The sequence below is a fragment of the Chanodichthys erythropterus genome, chromosome 12 (genome assembly GCF_024489055.1).
Source record: "Chanodichthys erythropterus isolate Z2021 chromosome 12, ASM2448905v1, whole genome shotgun sequence".
Classification (NCBI taxonomy): Eukaryota; Metazoa; Chordata; class Actinopteri; order Cypriniformes; family Xenocyprididae; genus Chanodichthys; species Chanodichthys erythropterus.
The window spans coordinates 39,814,896-39,831,293 of NC_090232.1; the positions used below are offsets into that span (position 1 = coordinate 39,814,896).

General features: G+C 34.6%; 1 protein-coding gene across 1 annotated transcript in view; it reads right to left on the reverse strand.

The window, feature by feature from the left end:
• sorcs1 (sortilin-related VPS10 domain containing receptor 1) overlaps nt 1-16,398 on the reverse strand; it is a 246,243-nt gene that overhangs the window by 103,655 nt on the left and 126,190 nt on the right. Inside the window, exon 2 of the mRNA XM_067402693.1 lies at nt 11,269-11,336. Within this exon, the coding sequence (XP_067258794.1) occupies nt 11,269-11,336 (68 nt within the window). The remainder of the gene's footprint in view (nt 1-11,268; nt 11,337-16,398) is intronic.

A 16,398-nucleotide genomic window follows, 5' to 3' on the forward strand; every position in this document is an offset into this window, starting at 1 on the left:
GTTGATCCTGGAACAACAACATTCCTGTCTAAAAACATGGTCCTAACCCTATTCCTACCTCTAAACCTAACCCTACCCATTACTTATCCTTAAAATCAGAGGGAAATGATGAATAAGAATGGTGTAGAAGCACCTAACCATTGCTGTAAGCCTAAACTTGACATTAGCAGTAAACATATCCCTCAAATCTGATTGGTTGATTAGAAAGTTATTCCAGGATCAACAAGGATGTTAACCCAGGAACATGTTTTACTTGGTGAAATCACCGTATTTCACATGAGTTTTCATGAACTCATCTTATCAAATCTTGTTGAAGGAGTATTGAGTACTTTTTAAATTAACAAATATTTTGATTTAGTTTATGAGTAATTTCTGCAAGAGTAATTTCCGCCACCCCATCATCCCAATGCTCATTGGCATTCACACAAAATGTCAGCTTTTAATTAAACTTACAGTATGGGGGGAAATTAAGGAAAAGAGACCATCAGTCAAAGCTGAGGAAAGATAAAGGATCTGTCATCAGTAAATGCGAAGTTTTAACGTTAATGAGACTTTGCGTACTGTCGTTTCATTTTCAGCTTTAAATTTGAAATGTGTTCTGTATACTAGTAAGTCGGCAATCTCTAGTCTACTTCAACAACAAACTACAGGCCAACAGTAATATTTTGTTACTTTAAATTTTTTATCATCAGATCAATAATTGCCCAATACATTGCAATGGAATGATAATAAAATCCAAGATGCAGACAAGGTCAAAACGACAATGTTCAAGAAACAGGAGAATAAAACAGAATACACAAAGACAGCTGGTCAGGATCATATTAATCCAGCAAATAAGACTTCACAAATGACCGTTGAAACAAAGGGAGCATTTAACTGTTGACTAATGAGCTCCAAATGCAACACAGGTGTGTGGCAACTATGGTAACGAGCTACTGATAAACACAGAATTCCAGAGAGGATGCCCTCTGTTGACTGTTCAGGGAACAACAGACATTTCCCTGACATCTACACAAACAAACACAGTCATTTCAGAGGATACGGCTTTGTTGCTCTGGTGCTATATGTAGCACTTCTTGGTTATTAACTAAATATATGTCATTTTCTAGACTAGGGAAGGTCCACGGAGATGAAATTAAAGTTCTCAGAAGTGTAAACGAAACAGAGACAATCATTTAGCTCTTTTATCCAAGCAACCTACAGCACTTACAAGCTTCCCTTTTACAAGCTTCAGTGCATCTTTTCAATGCAACGCACAACCACCTACCCAAGAAAAGTGACAATTTTACAAAGTTTTTATGTGAGCAAGAAAGCATGCACAAAAGACCTGGCGATTTGCTATAAAAAGGACTTTAGTTTGCAAAACTTTATCAGAATGTTCTTGGAATTTAAATTACTATAATGTTAGAGGTTAAAGTTAACAAAACAAGTATTATTTTTCATATATAATAATAACACTCAAATAAAAATGTAAGTGTTTGTATGCAACTCTGTTGCACATGAGGTAGTTTTCATAAACATGTCTTCATGACAAATTTATTCAAGCATGCATTTATAATTTACATTAAAGAAGCTCCTCTCTAGTGTTTATATATAGATAACTATGAACATTGGAAAACTTTCCTGATGTACAGTAAATGCAACTTTAAGTGACACATTGTTCACAAGCTGTTCCCGTTACTGACCTCTTTCTGTGGTTGAAACACTGATTAAGCAATTACATGAGACATGATACATTTCAGTAAGTTGTATTGTATCATTCAACATACTTCTGATGTTCATGCATGTTTTTTTCGAACTATATCTTGTATTAAAGTGGAAGAAAAGACTCGTGTTCCACGTTGCTGCTTGAACTGAGGTGCTACAGCGATCCGTCATGTCACATTTAAAAATATTGTTTGACATTTGTGATAAAATCGACAGAATTTGGAATCTAAAACTTTGTTTCTTATCACAAGTAACAAAGCACAAAGCTCTTTGCGATTATTGGATGGGAGGCGAGGCACGCTACAAATAATGTTTGGTGTAAGCAAAGACCTGGCAAGTGGTACCGCTGGTTTCAACTACGGGTGATTCAAAGGGTCAAAAAGAGCTTGTCACATTAACTTGCACTAAATTAAACACAAGAGAGATTTTCTTTACACACAGTAGCTATAAGTTGCAGTCCGAATATGTTTTGATCCTCCTTTTGATTAACAGGATATAATCAGCCCTGATGATTGGCTGTTAGTGAAAACAATTTCTTTTATCAGCCTGTACTGATTATTGGCCGATACATTGGTGTAGAGTTGTCAAAAGTACTGACTTCAGTACCAATTGGTACTGTGCTGTTGAGCGGATTCGTAAAGACCTCTGATTTGCCATTGTGTTCACACACTCATCGGAAACTTCTGTGTTGGGCTACAATGATCAACAAATTTGAAAGTGTTTTGAAAGCAAGAGTGGGAGCGTTTGAAAGTAGCCGTCTATCAGCGGACCGGTCCGTGTGTACGTAAGCGCTCGATGAAGAGCGTCATTGATTTCTATTTACGTTTTTGAAGCATTGATCATTGAAGTTGTATCTTGGCAACTCTACGATTGGTGCATCTCTAATTTCAGTCTTTCTACTTCAAAATGTCATGTTTAATTCAATGTGTTACTTGATGTTTCAATGTAATCATTTGTGAAATTTACAAGCAGTTTCTGAGTGAAAATTGTTCTCCAACACCAAAGTGTAGTTTCAGCGTAGTTACCACAAAAGTCCTCATTAATGATTCAAAACCAACTTGAACTTATCAATTCAAAGATAATATATGTACTATATATGTCTGGTAATCATTGGCGACATTTCGAATGCTTTTCGAGTCAAAGAACTACAATGTTTGATGCGTCGCTGGCGATAACGCTGTAGTTGATGCTTCGCTCTATAGATCTCAATGCATTTTGGAACGCTGAAATGAATCAACCCTTCTGGAGTCTTGCTCAAGGGCTCAACAGAAGTTAGCATTCGCTTGGTTGTACTAAGCTTTAGCCACACCGCCACACACCAACATGTCCTTTCCAGGAATCAAGCTCAGGCCGTCACCATGAGACAACTTAAGGACGACAAATAGCAAAGCGGTTAAACTAAAATGACAAATTTTAGTAGTTTTTGTGATTATTCTGAGGATTCTTTGAAATCAATCAAGCAGTTCTAAGTGTTTAAAGACACAAGTTAATGAACCAAGTCATTCTTTTTCTGCCAGAATAATATGTGACGACCTTCAGGTGCCATCAGGCTGCCTCATTAAGTTGTTACTGAAATGTACAGCACTTTCCATTCAATTGATTTACCTAGCGGTATCTACACACATACATACACACAATGAGATACAGAAAGAGGGAGAGGGAAAGATATCCAACAACCGGTTGTTTACATTTCCTGTAATATGAAATGTTGAATATTGACAGCATTTGAAAAATAGGCTGTGGTGAAGATGTGGTGAGTTTTATTAAATATTCATACGTTCATCTGTGTGCTAATGTGAAACTTGTGTTCGGTTGAGACCTGACATTTTTTAAACATGATTTTCCGGGGTAGAACTGCCATTTCAAATCTATTTTAGAAGAGCAAAGTCTTGCCAACTCACACAGAAATGACGCAAAGACATAACATCAGAGAATCAAAATATCTGCTACCACTTTAAAAGCGTGCAATCAAGTGTACACCGGAAAAATAAAAATCATGTTTGGATGTTAAAAGTTTCACGAACCTCATTTGACTTGCAGTTTGACTCCAGTGCCATTCTTACATCCTTCAAAACACTTGGAACTTCATCTTTTTATAACAAGCTTGTACTTTGTTTTTGCCTGCTTCCGCTTCAAAATTCTAGCCTGAAGCTGTGGAACAGCACAACAGAATTTCCCCCCCCCACCACCGAAATTTGACCTTGGACCATTTAGAGTTTCGCTCTCATTGATTTAAGATCTTAATTAACACATTAAAAGCGTGACACTTTAAGTATCCCGCATAAAAAGGACATGTTCTATTGTTTAGTTCACTTATAATGTTAGACAAGGTTTCTTTCACAAAATAGTTGCAATTTAGTTGTACATGACCACGTTATTTCACAAGCTGTACCTTTAAGAATTCTGTGCTATGATTGGCTAATCTTTTGCATGTAGAAAATGTAGTTGCCATTCATTTGGCCAAATCAAGTTGCTAAATGCTGTATAAACATTGATGTGTAAATGTATGTTAATGGCCCTAATGATACTATTTAACCCCAAACAATTCCATGTGGATGGGGTTCATTCATAAATGATGACATTGTATTGGGGTAAAATAGTATCATTGCTGCCATAATGGATAGTTAAAAAAATGTTTTGTGATTAACAGAGGAAAGAGAGTGAAGCATTATTTTTCATTCTTTGTTTAGGGGTAAAAAGAAGTTGGAAATACCTTTGCAGCGATATACAAACATCCCGACGCCGCCCACACTGCTGAGAGCGACGTTTAGATGAATATGTAAATATATGCTTTGCACTTTAAACTCAATAACAAAATAAACACACTTCAAAAATGACAGCAGTGAGAAAACAGTGTTTGATCATAGCAATGTGGATGTTTGCATGAGCTCTGTAATTCGTCAGTCAAGTAAAGTCATGCCACATTTATTTATATAGCACTTTATACAATAGATAGCTTTGAACCAAACATCTTTACAGGATTAAACATGAAAAAACAGTGTCAGTGTGGCTTTCAATTAGAAATTTCTACTATAAAGCAGCACTCCAGTGTTTGTTTTCATTTGTTTTTGTCTGACCTCGACGGACTCAAAAGAGGAAATGAACTGGAGAAGATGTCCACCACCAGAGCGCACCTACCTATTACATAATCGCCACGGACCAATGGTAGTTTGAAGGTGTTTACCAGCCGGAGCAAACTTTTCTAGAAAGTTTGCTTTGGAAAGCTGTTTTGAACTCCCAAAACGAACTCCAAACAAACTTCTTTTTGCCTGATTTTGTTCAAAATTATGTTATATCGGTCTTTCATTTCACCTGAAGTATATCGATTCCTCTTAAAATTGGTTCCATTCACTTCCACTGTACACTCTAAAAATGCTGGGTTAAAAAACTGTCCATTTTCAGTTGGGTTGAAAATGGACAAACCCATCAATTGGGTTGTTTTGACCCAGCGGTTGGGTTAAATGTTTGCTCAACGTGCTGGGCAGTTTTATTTAACCCAACGATTGTTTAAAAATTACTATATGACTGGCTTAAAATTTAAAATCAGACACATAATTACTAGAGGCAACATTAATAATCAAAAGGTGGGTTAAAACAACCCAACCGCTGGGTTTGTCCATTTTAAACCCAACAGAATTTTTCAGTGTGTATATGCGTCACCGTAACCTCATTTAAAGGTGCCCTAGATTGTTTTTTTACAAGATGTAATATAAGTCCTAGGTGTCCCCTGAATGTGTCTGTGAAGTTTCAGCTCAAAATACCCCATAGATTTTTTTTAATATTTTGGGGCATCATTAACTATGCACTGATTTTTTCAGCACGGCCCCTTTAAGAGATGCGCTTCCTCTGCCACACGAGCTCTTGACTATATATATACACATCGCATAAACACAGTTCACACAGCTAATATAACCCTCAAATGGATCTTTACAAGATGTTCGTCATGCATGCTGTATGCATGCTTCGAATTATGTGAGTAAAGTATTTATTTAGATGGTTACGTTTGATTCTGTGTTAGTCTGAGGCTATGCTCTATGGCTAACGGGCTAAAGCTAACATTACACACTGTTGGAGAGATTTATAAAGAATGAAGTTGTGTTTATGAATTATACAGAGTGCACGTGTTTAAAAATGAAAATAGCAACGACTCTCGTCTCCGTGAATACAGTAAGAAATTATGGTAACTTTAACCACATTTAACAGTATATTAGCGACATGCTAATGAAACATTTAGAAAGACAATTTACAAATATCACAAAAAATATCATGAAATCATGGATCATGTCAGTTATTATTGCTCCATCTGCCATTTTTAGCTGTTGTTCTTGCTTGCTTACCTTGTCTTGTCTAATGCGTCGAATGGGCTGGCATTATGCAAATATTGGGGTCATACATATTAATGATCCCGACTGTTACGTAACAGTCGGTGTTTTGTTGAGATCCGAGTGTTTTCCGGAAGTCTTTTAAACAAATGAGATTTACATAAGAAGGAGGAAACAATGGGGTTTGAAACTCAATGTATGTCTTTTCCATGTACAGAACTCTTGTCAAATTCTGATTCTAGGGCACGTTTAAAAGAAGATAAAGGATGATTTGAAATTATATTTTTATCTAAACTGATCGATTAATTCATATAAGCAGTATTTGACAAAAACAAAACCAGATGTTACCACACAAAACATATTTTGTTTATCTGACAAAATCCCTTTTATAATGTTTTTTTTTTTTTTCTGAAGAAATGGAATACATGCATACAATACATGCAAAAAATGAAAAGTTAATAATCTTGTTATTTCTTTTTTCTACTCACTGGCAGAGACTGAAAACTACTGAAGCGCAAATACACAAGGCTGAATAAACTGTGTGTATGTGCATTAATCAAACCTTCCTTCAGTCCAAAAATACATTTAATAACCAGCACCTCAATGAGAGCAGCTATCGCAATGAAGCTCTTTTCAAAGCCAACAATATCACAAATTAAGTACTTGCAGGAGCTCAGACTCAAAAAAGCTTCTTTTATTTATTTATTTTTTCCATTTTTTTATCCATTTTGGCTTTGTAAATGTTTAAGGGTACTAGAGGCTGGTACTTTTAGAATAATATTTAACAATTACACAAAGACTCTCCTGGTTCCAGAGATAGCACTAACTTTGCTGACCATATGCTTTTAGTGTTTCTCTATACACTATACATACCTATGCTACTCCAAAAAATGCTTACAGTATCTACAGTATGTGAAGTGTCTTGGTACTTTATAACTTCCCATGAAAGTTTAATTATCTGCCACGGAAGGCATTTGACTACATTCATTAAAGCACTCCTGAATTTATCTACCAGGGTGAGGGGGAAATAATTGTCTTGAAATATGCAAATATCTTGAGGGAACACCATAGGATGCACCTGGCCTGTAATATGGCCTTGGTTATATTACCATCTATTAGACCTGATATGAGTCTCTTGAGACACTCTAACACTTACTGCACTGTCCAGTACTGTACTTATACATGGATACTGTACACTTATATGATAACTCATATGAGGCAGAATTCACATCAAATCCATCAGGATATTTAATGGTTGCGTAATTCAAAATCACATGAAATCATGCACCATTTTCATTATTGAGTTTACTACTAAAAGTCTTTTTTTTTTTTTTTATGAACGCATTATAGACATTTAATCCATCGCACACACATATTATATTATATTATATTATATTATATTATATTATATTATATTATATTATATTATATTATATTATATTATATTATATTATATTATATTATATTATATTATATTATATTATATTATAAAACAGATAGTTCTGGCCCTTTATTCCGAAATCGTTGTAAAATTCCCGAAAACATACAGCTGACCTCATAACATAAGTATCGCTGCGCCACTGAGTGTGTGTATGTTGCTGCATCAGTCTTAGCAACCACTCTAGCAACGTCAACATATGTTTGTTCTCTATTGATTTTGTTCACTGAAGCTGCATTATGTAGAAGAGTGTTGTGAGAGAGATATAGAGTGGCCGAGTGTATTACCTGCATTCAGATTTAGCATTTTCTTTCAGGTCAGTCAGTCCTATGTTCATAATAAAAAATCAGTTTGAATGTCCACTGCAATCTTGTCCTTTTAACAGTTAATGGGTTTCCCCGTGCCCTGCTGACACTGACAGCGCTAGTCAAAGCATATGTGACCCGTCACGGAAACCAGGGACACAAGTCGGCAGCACAACTTTCGAGCAAAATGAGAAAGAAGCATTTTTTTTCAAAATTGGTGATTTTCGTTTTTTTGCAGAATCTGTTAGTTGAGATCATGAAGAAGCCTTTCCGTGTTTGAGATAGCAGTATTAGTATATTTAAAAGCGTACATTTTGAGGTTGAAATCGGCTTGTTTTTCTGAGATTCTAGCACACAGTAGGGGCGTGTCATGTCTGTGTGTATTTCCATACTGGGAAGCGTGGCTACTTATTATGCAGCGCTCTGGCTGGCTCTAGCTGATATCAAAATTCAATGAAGAACCGTGGCCGTTACACCGAAAATGTTTTGAAGTACTTCTTCAACAAGCCAGATGCTTATGAACAAGCGCTCACTGATTCTGAAGACGATCTGAGCGACGATGAAAGCGGCATAATAAGACATTACCTCTCTGGAGTCGAATAACACGCCGGCGCATTTTGCAGGATTTTTTTCACATTGCAGCAAAACAGACTTAAAATACTCCGAGCGCTATTCAGACACAAATTCAGTCAATACATGCATTCATCATCTCAATCGTGTATTTATTGTTTTGAAAAGTGATTTGAATAGCCATAGTTAGCGATCTCTGGCCTCTGTTAGTCCAGTTAGTTCCTGGATTGCATATTCTTCTTTAACAGGCTTCTCAGCTGAGAGAATTTCATTTCATGATTATAGTGACCAAAATGATCACGGTTATCAAAGAATCCTGTTCAAAAAGTAAATTCTCCAAGTTTCATGTGGAAAACCAGCAAATAACAAATAAAATTAGCATCAATATGTACTTTTTCTTTACATAAACATTAAAATAATAACATTAAAAATGATGGGCAGATTTTAGAGGAGTGTCTTACAACAATCTACAATGCACAAGTTCAAAAAGAGTTTTGACAAAAAAAGTCACATATTTCAGCCTCTAAGTCATTTTTATAAAAGTCAAAAAAGATAAATTACTGACATTTATAATGCACATTAACCTTTATTATTAATAGTATGCGGTCCATGCAGCTTTACAGGGGGTATGGTTTATCTAAATGAGATGTAAATGAGCCCTATTGTCACTCCCAGCAGGTGAGAACAGGTGAGAACTGCAACTTTAGAGGCGTTTTTCTCCCTATAGAGCATTCTTGAATGCCTACCTTCAAATGGCCACAACTTCTCCAAACATTATCAGATTTCCATGTGTCACACATCGTTGGAAAGCTTTGAGACTACACTTTCAGAATCTGTGAATAACTCAAAATGCCCCAGAACCGACTTGTGTCCCTACTTTCCGTGACTGGTCATTTGCGTCTTGTTCCGTGTTCACAACAAGTTTCAATATAAAAGTCTTTGTGACTGAGTGCCTCGCTCATAAAGACAATCTTTACCGCCATCTAATGGCATCGTAATGTGACTTCTGTTGCTGTTCACGGTCAGGGACTAAGGAAGCCTTTTAACGATTTTACTTCATGAAAGTTGCATTGATACATATTTTTTATACGTTAATATTTGTATTGTGTTATAACCGTTTTATAAAAGCAATAAGCCCCGCAAAGCCGTGGTTTACAGTGAATTTATAACAGCTAAGGGGGTTTTAGGCACTCCGCTCCACATCATATAACTTAGCTGTTATAAATGCATTGTAAACCACGGCTTCTTGGGGCTTATTGCTTTATTATATTATATTATATTATATTATATTATATTATATTATATTATATTATATTATATTATATTATATTATATTATATTATATTATATTTGGGCAAGACTTTAAAGTTTGTGCTATACAGAAAAGGACAAATAAATCAAAATCAACTCTCCCCATTTTCCCCTGTATACAGTGATTAATCATATCAATAATTTATACTACTGCTCAAAAGTTACTCGAAAGCTTCATTTATTTGATCAAAAATACAGTAGGAACAGTAAATAATATAATAATTTAATATAATTTAAAATGTGATTTATACCTGTGACATCAAAGCTGAGTTTTCAGGATTCTTTGATGAATAGAAAGTTCAAAAGTACAGCATAAAAACAATTTAAAAGACTTTACTGACACTTTTGATCAACTGAATGCATCCTTGCAGAATAAAAATATTAATTTCCTTTAAAAAAAAAAAAAGTACTGCCTCCAAACTTTTTAACAGTTAGTGTATATATTTAGTCACAATTTATAGTACTTGTGTTGACATAGATATGTCTCCATTTGAAAAATAACCCATTCTTACATTATGTCGTCTTACATGATAAACTGCATAGTACTTATGCAGAATACACACACGCGCACACACACACACAGAGGACAGACGTCACGGCAGAACACTCACACACAGACTCGCACAAAGGATAGACATCATCTAGAAATCCAATTATCATTTCCTGTTCATCTAAAATGATTGGGTAGGTAACCACACTGCATACTGCCATTTGATTAATCACCCTCTGGTTACCAGCATATTTTATGCAGGGTCACTAACTTCATTACTGAAATGCTGGGTCAACAGCAAAGCATTGTCTGAGAGTAAGAGATTGCTGAACATATCAGATTTCTTTCTGAGAGATCTTTGTTTATTAGCTCAGCTGGATCTTTTCCTGTCCTGCTATAATACAGGGTGTTTGGCCACTGCATTTCCGATGGAAGCTCCATCTTTCCAAGCTAAAGGGCCACACAGTCTGCTGAGCATCTCCATTCCAATCTGCTGCTGGTAGAAGCTGCCAGATCTGGTGATCTGAGGCCAGTTTCACCATTTGTTTAATGATTGTATCGCTTTAGATTAGTGGAAGTTAAGGAAATAGCTCAGAAATGAAACCGGAAAATGTACAACACGAATGGAACAACATGAAGTGTGTCATTTTTGGGTGAACTATCCCTTTAAGATCTTCAACGTCAGATCCATTCATGCTATTCTAATGCACACACATTATGTCCACTCAGATCAATGAGCTGAGTACTGGATAACTTAAAAGAGTATAAAGACAATCAACGATAGAGACACCATTAATCGGCTAATGAAGCTTCAACAGACTATTAATACTGAGTTGATTTAAAAGTCACAACAATGGACGTGTTTGTACTGTCACACTGTTTAAACAAATGCAATTGCAGAGAGACTATGAGAACCTTTAAACAGCACTCTATTTATTTGTTTCTTTCTGATGTTTGAGGAGCTACCACAGGGACAGGGATTTTTATCTATTTTCTTAAATAAAAACTTTCACAATTGAGAACAAACAGTCACAAAGGTATTGTACAGAACATGATTGTAATACATTTTCCTGGTAGCATGTACACATAAAGATTGAAGCCCTGAATAATCATTCATATTCTCACCTCCATAGAGAGCTTTCTGTGACACTGCCCAGATTGAAGTCGTACAGTTTGGTCAGCATGAGGATCACCTATACAAGAAAAAGAAAAAAAGACGTTGTAAAAAAAAAAAAATATATATATATATATATATATAATTTAAATCTAGTTCAGCGCAGGCTGACATGCAATCTGCAAGCTATCACATTATTACATTACACATTACAGCTGATTGGCCTCTGCTGATCCTGCAGCCAATGAGATTAATTGCTCAATATTTAAACAGTCTAGTTCATTGTTTGCTGTAAGCTAGTCCTGCAGTAAACCTGCAGTTCCTCTGAAACCCTCCACCTCCCCAGCTCCACCTGCCTATGTATATCTACTTACACAACAGCATATCATACATGCTTACAGCTGCATGTCTGTGTCTCTATTAGCTATAGCAACTCCACACTTGCTCTACAGTAGCATAGCAGATCTAGTCCACTACCATTCAATAACATGCTAAAACTATTCAGAGAGTTGTCAATTTAAATACTTATATACACTTAATTAATCAAATCAAAATGAATGATTCATATGATTAAAAAAAAAAAATGTTCCTCTTCTATGAAAAATTAAAGTCTTTTTTAGGCAGTTTATGTTGTTTTGTCATTTCAGTAGATATATAACAACTGAAAAGTTGTTTTTTGTAGAAGGGTTAACGAAATGACGTGCATATTTTTGTGTCATGTCCAAGTGCATTATTTCCTTTTAAAGTAATTTGATAAATTGGTAACACTTTACAATAAGGTTCATTAGTTAAACATTAGTTAATGTATTAACTAACATGAACCAACTGTGAGCAATATGTTTGTTACTGTATTTACTAATCTCCGTTAACGTTAGTTAATGAAAATACAGTTGTTCATTTTTTGTTTGTTAATTCATAGTGCATTAACTAATGTTAACAAGATTTTAATAATGTATTAGTACATTTTGAAATTAACATTAACAAAGATGAATAAATGCTGTAGAAGTACAGTTCATTATTAGTTCATGTTAACTAATGTAGTTAACTAATGAATCTTATTGTAAAGTGTTACAGATAAATTCATGACATATATCACTTTATTCTATAAAACCTATTTAGTTTGAATTCATTTTAATACATTTAAATAAAACATACTATTTTAGGTTTTATTATCTTAAACCCCTAAAATGTCAGGTGGTGCAACCGTCCAAACAAATGAACAGACTATGCAAACTATTAATCATTTAGCATAGTTTTATATTTGAAACTTTTTATATAAACAAATGTTATAAACTTCATAGTTTTAAAGCTGTTGCAATAACTGAAAAACTTTTGTCCAGCAATTTGTATTTTCTCAAATGTCAGGGTGGCACAACTACAAACATGGCTCTTTTATTATGAACTGACATGGTAATAACAGTAAACTTGACAATGCATCATCCAGAGAATCTCAACTGATCTTTATGGCAGAGTGAAAAGGTTTGTAGATCTTTCTCAAATACTGGTAAAAACTGATAATTTCAAGTATTGGTATGGTTGGTACACTTTCAGGTGGTAAAACTACAGTATACACATACAACTATTTGATTGTCCCGCCTGACAAACATAGTCAAAAATGAATTTAAACACTTTGAAATGTTATTTAACAACTGAAGCTTGTTTAAACACATTGTTCATGACTCAAATATGCATTAGCATACATTATACATAATAAAAAACACATCATAAAAACCCACCTTTGCTGAAGCTTAATTTGCCAATGACCCAGAAATATCTGCATTCATACTTCGTACTTTTACAACCTTAAGCACAAGGCTTGTTAAATAAAATTGCAAAACTGTAAAACCATTTAGTCTTCTAAAAAGCATGTTTACTGTATATCTTTTAAAATTGTGTAATGCAATTTAATAACATTCTTAAATGCACTTAAAACTTTAAAGTCTTATGCTGTATACATTTACTTAAAAAGCTCATTATCAAATTTGAAAACCCACCGAGAATGAGGATGCACAACCTGAAAAGGCTGACAACACCTGCTAAAGATGAATGTGTGGACAAATAATAATAATAATAATATTAAAAAAACAATAAATAAATAAATTAATAAATGCTTAGATACTGTAACTGGTCACCATTTCATTCAATTTTGTTTTACCATTTAAATAAAAATGCCTTAATTGCATTTGTTTTAGTTTTTGATTCCTTATGTGTGAATTAATCAGTTAATATGACTGTAGATCATAAAAACTGCATGCGTAATTTAAACAAAATGCTCTTTAAAGACATTTTAGAAGTACAGGATGTCATAAGCATGTCAACTTCTCAAAAACATTTCATACACCCCCATATAGCTGTGATGGACAGATTACTTGCCAGTGAAATCAAATTAAAAAATGAATTTTGGATAAAATTTTTCATGCATATATGTAACACCATATAAGTAACACCATCATTAAATCAACTCTTAGCTGAAAAGTCAACATCAAATATGAATCAGAACCATTATTGAATCACCCATTATATAAACTGCTCAATAAATCAACCTATAACAACCTCAAAATTCACAAATCCTCACATTTCACTGATCTTCGTCTCAGCATAAAACACCATTAAATGATGCATCAGGCTTCCTCCTTGACACCCTAATAATTCATCTCCTCATTACTTAATCATATCATGCTGAATCTAAATACAGCACTGTAAATATCCTTTATAAGATTCTTAAGGTGCACGAGACTGTGCTAACTAGGTCAGTCAAATTCCTCCAGGAAAATTAGAGACGGGAAGGAGAGCGAGGAAATTCATGCCTAGAGCGAAAAAAGTAGACTCATAAACTTACAATCTATTTATGCTCCAAGAGAGAATACCTATATGAGCCTCAAAGCCTTTTGAAGGAACGCTGATCATTATGGGGGGAGAGTACATCAATTCTCTCAGAACTTGGTTACAATAACAAGCGTGGGAAAATATAATATATACATATATTAACCCTTTGAAAAGCCCTTCAGACATATGGCAGAGCACATTCTGATTCAAGATATCATGTTAAAATTGAAGCATCTGTACTAGAATAAAATGTCATTAGTTTACAAGGACAGTCACCCAAATCAATTCAGGAAGAAAACAATAAAATCAGCCATAACGGCCTTCTACATGTGACAAAAAGAGAAAAAGATAAAAGGGCGAAGAGCCATTCAAACAGAGGGTACTCTGGGAAAGAAAGGGAATAATGAAATCCTTCTTCAGCTCAAAGAATACTGCAGGTCTCCATGTAAAACAGGCTTTGGTCCACCAGACAGCACCTTTAACGATATAGTCGATTCATTCAGCAATATGGGGAACAGCCAAACTGCTGATATCTCTTGTAGTAGCCTATTTGAAAAGCCGCCCTGACATTTACATACAGTTCAGAAACTGAGAGCAAAGCACCAGTGCACTGCTCAACCACAAGAACAGCTCAGTATAATATGAAGACAGAAAAGATGTCTGGAGTTTGTCAAAATGGCATACAGTGGCTGCAAAAAGAATTTTGACACTTGACACTTGATCACTTCCTTGATTCTGATTGGTCGATAGCTGTGTTTTATTCACGATAAATGACCGCTTCACCCAGCGGTTCTGTGTATCACTACACAACACCCTTAGCAACCACTCTTAGCGATGTAAACTGTATGTTCTCAATTGATATTGTTCATTGATATGTACTGTATTCTGTAGACGAGTATTGCGAGAAAAAGATCGAGTGAGCGAGTTTATTATCTGCATTCAGATTTAGCATTTTCCTTCAGGTCAATACTATGTTCAAAATAAAACATCTGTTTAAATGTCCGATGTATTATCTTGTCCTTTTAAGAGTTAAGGGGTTTTTCCCATGACTGACAGCGCTAGTCAAAGCATCAGTTGCATCTTGTTCCATGTTCACAACAATTCAGTCTTTTCAATGTAAAAGTCTTCGCTACTGACTGACACACTCAAAAACAGTCTTTGCCGCCATCTAATGGCGTTATAATGTAACTTCTGTTGCTGTTATTATTTTTTAATGTGAGTATTAGGCTTATCATTATTGATGATCACTATTGTTGTGCTATGATATTGTAATATTTACCATTATATAATCAGAGGAGAATAGAAAAGTTTATGAAAGTGTCACTCCACAATATTACAACAAAATATATAAATATGTATAGTACTTTTGTGTTACATTCATACCCATTGTGTGAGCTGTCTCTTTAATACCGTGTGGTTTATATACATGTTGTTGCTAATTGGGCTGACATTTTTGACACACCCGCCAAACAAGAGAAAATGTATCTCAAACCCGGTTGCACACAGTTTCCAGGAAGCACATCATTCAACCTGGAAACCATAGCAAAATGTTGCATTTTTTTTCAGTGATCTGTAATTTAGTAGAGAGGTCTTATATTTTTATGTATAGTATTTAAAATAAAAAAAATAAATAAAAAAAATAAAATAAAGCTTTAATCTCACAAATATTTTAGGATAAGTTGCTTTTCAAAAGCAGACATTGTGTATTTCATAGTTATCTTCATTAGAATATGTTCTAATATTAAACAATATATATTGTAACAAATGTAAGACTTGTAATTCAGTAAAATAAGCAAGGAAATCAAAACATTAGATATGACGGTTGTTTCTGCTTGTTAATTTTGCGCCCCTAATATAATACAAAACAGCCATTAAAGCTGAAAAAAATGACTTTAATACTGCTGATGCATGTTTCTGTGAATAATGAGTATAAGCTGTTTACATGTTAAGACCTTATTCTGATTAAGCTTCCCTCATTTACAAAGGCTCTGGCTTGATTCTCTGTGCATTCTGATTAGGCTTATTAGACACTTCACTAGAGTGCTGTTCTGAGCACCTTATTAAATCAAGTCATTTCTTAAATTCCAGTTATTTACACTGAATTATATGTATGAACATATTTACAGGCAAAACAGCACAGGTACATAATTAGTTGAATAACACTCCAGTATGGCTTTGAAAGGTGTAAATTAGATGAAAGGGCATAAATCAAATCATGCATCTGTCTTTCATTTATTATTATTTTTTAATAAATATATAAATAAGCAATAAATGAAGCATTGAACGCTATAGGATTCCTGTTAGATTGGATAGTT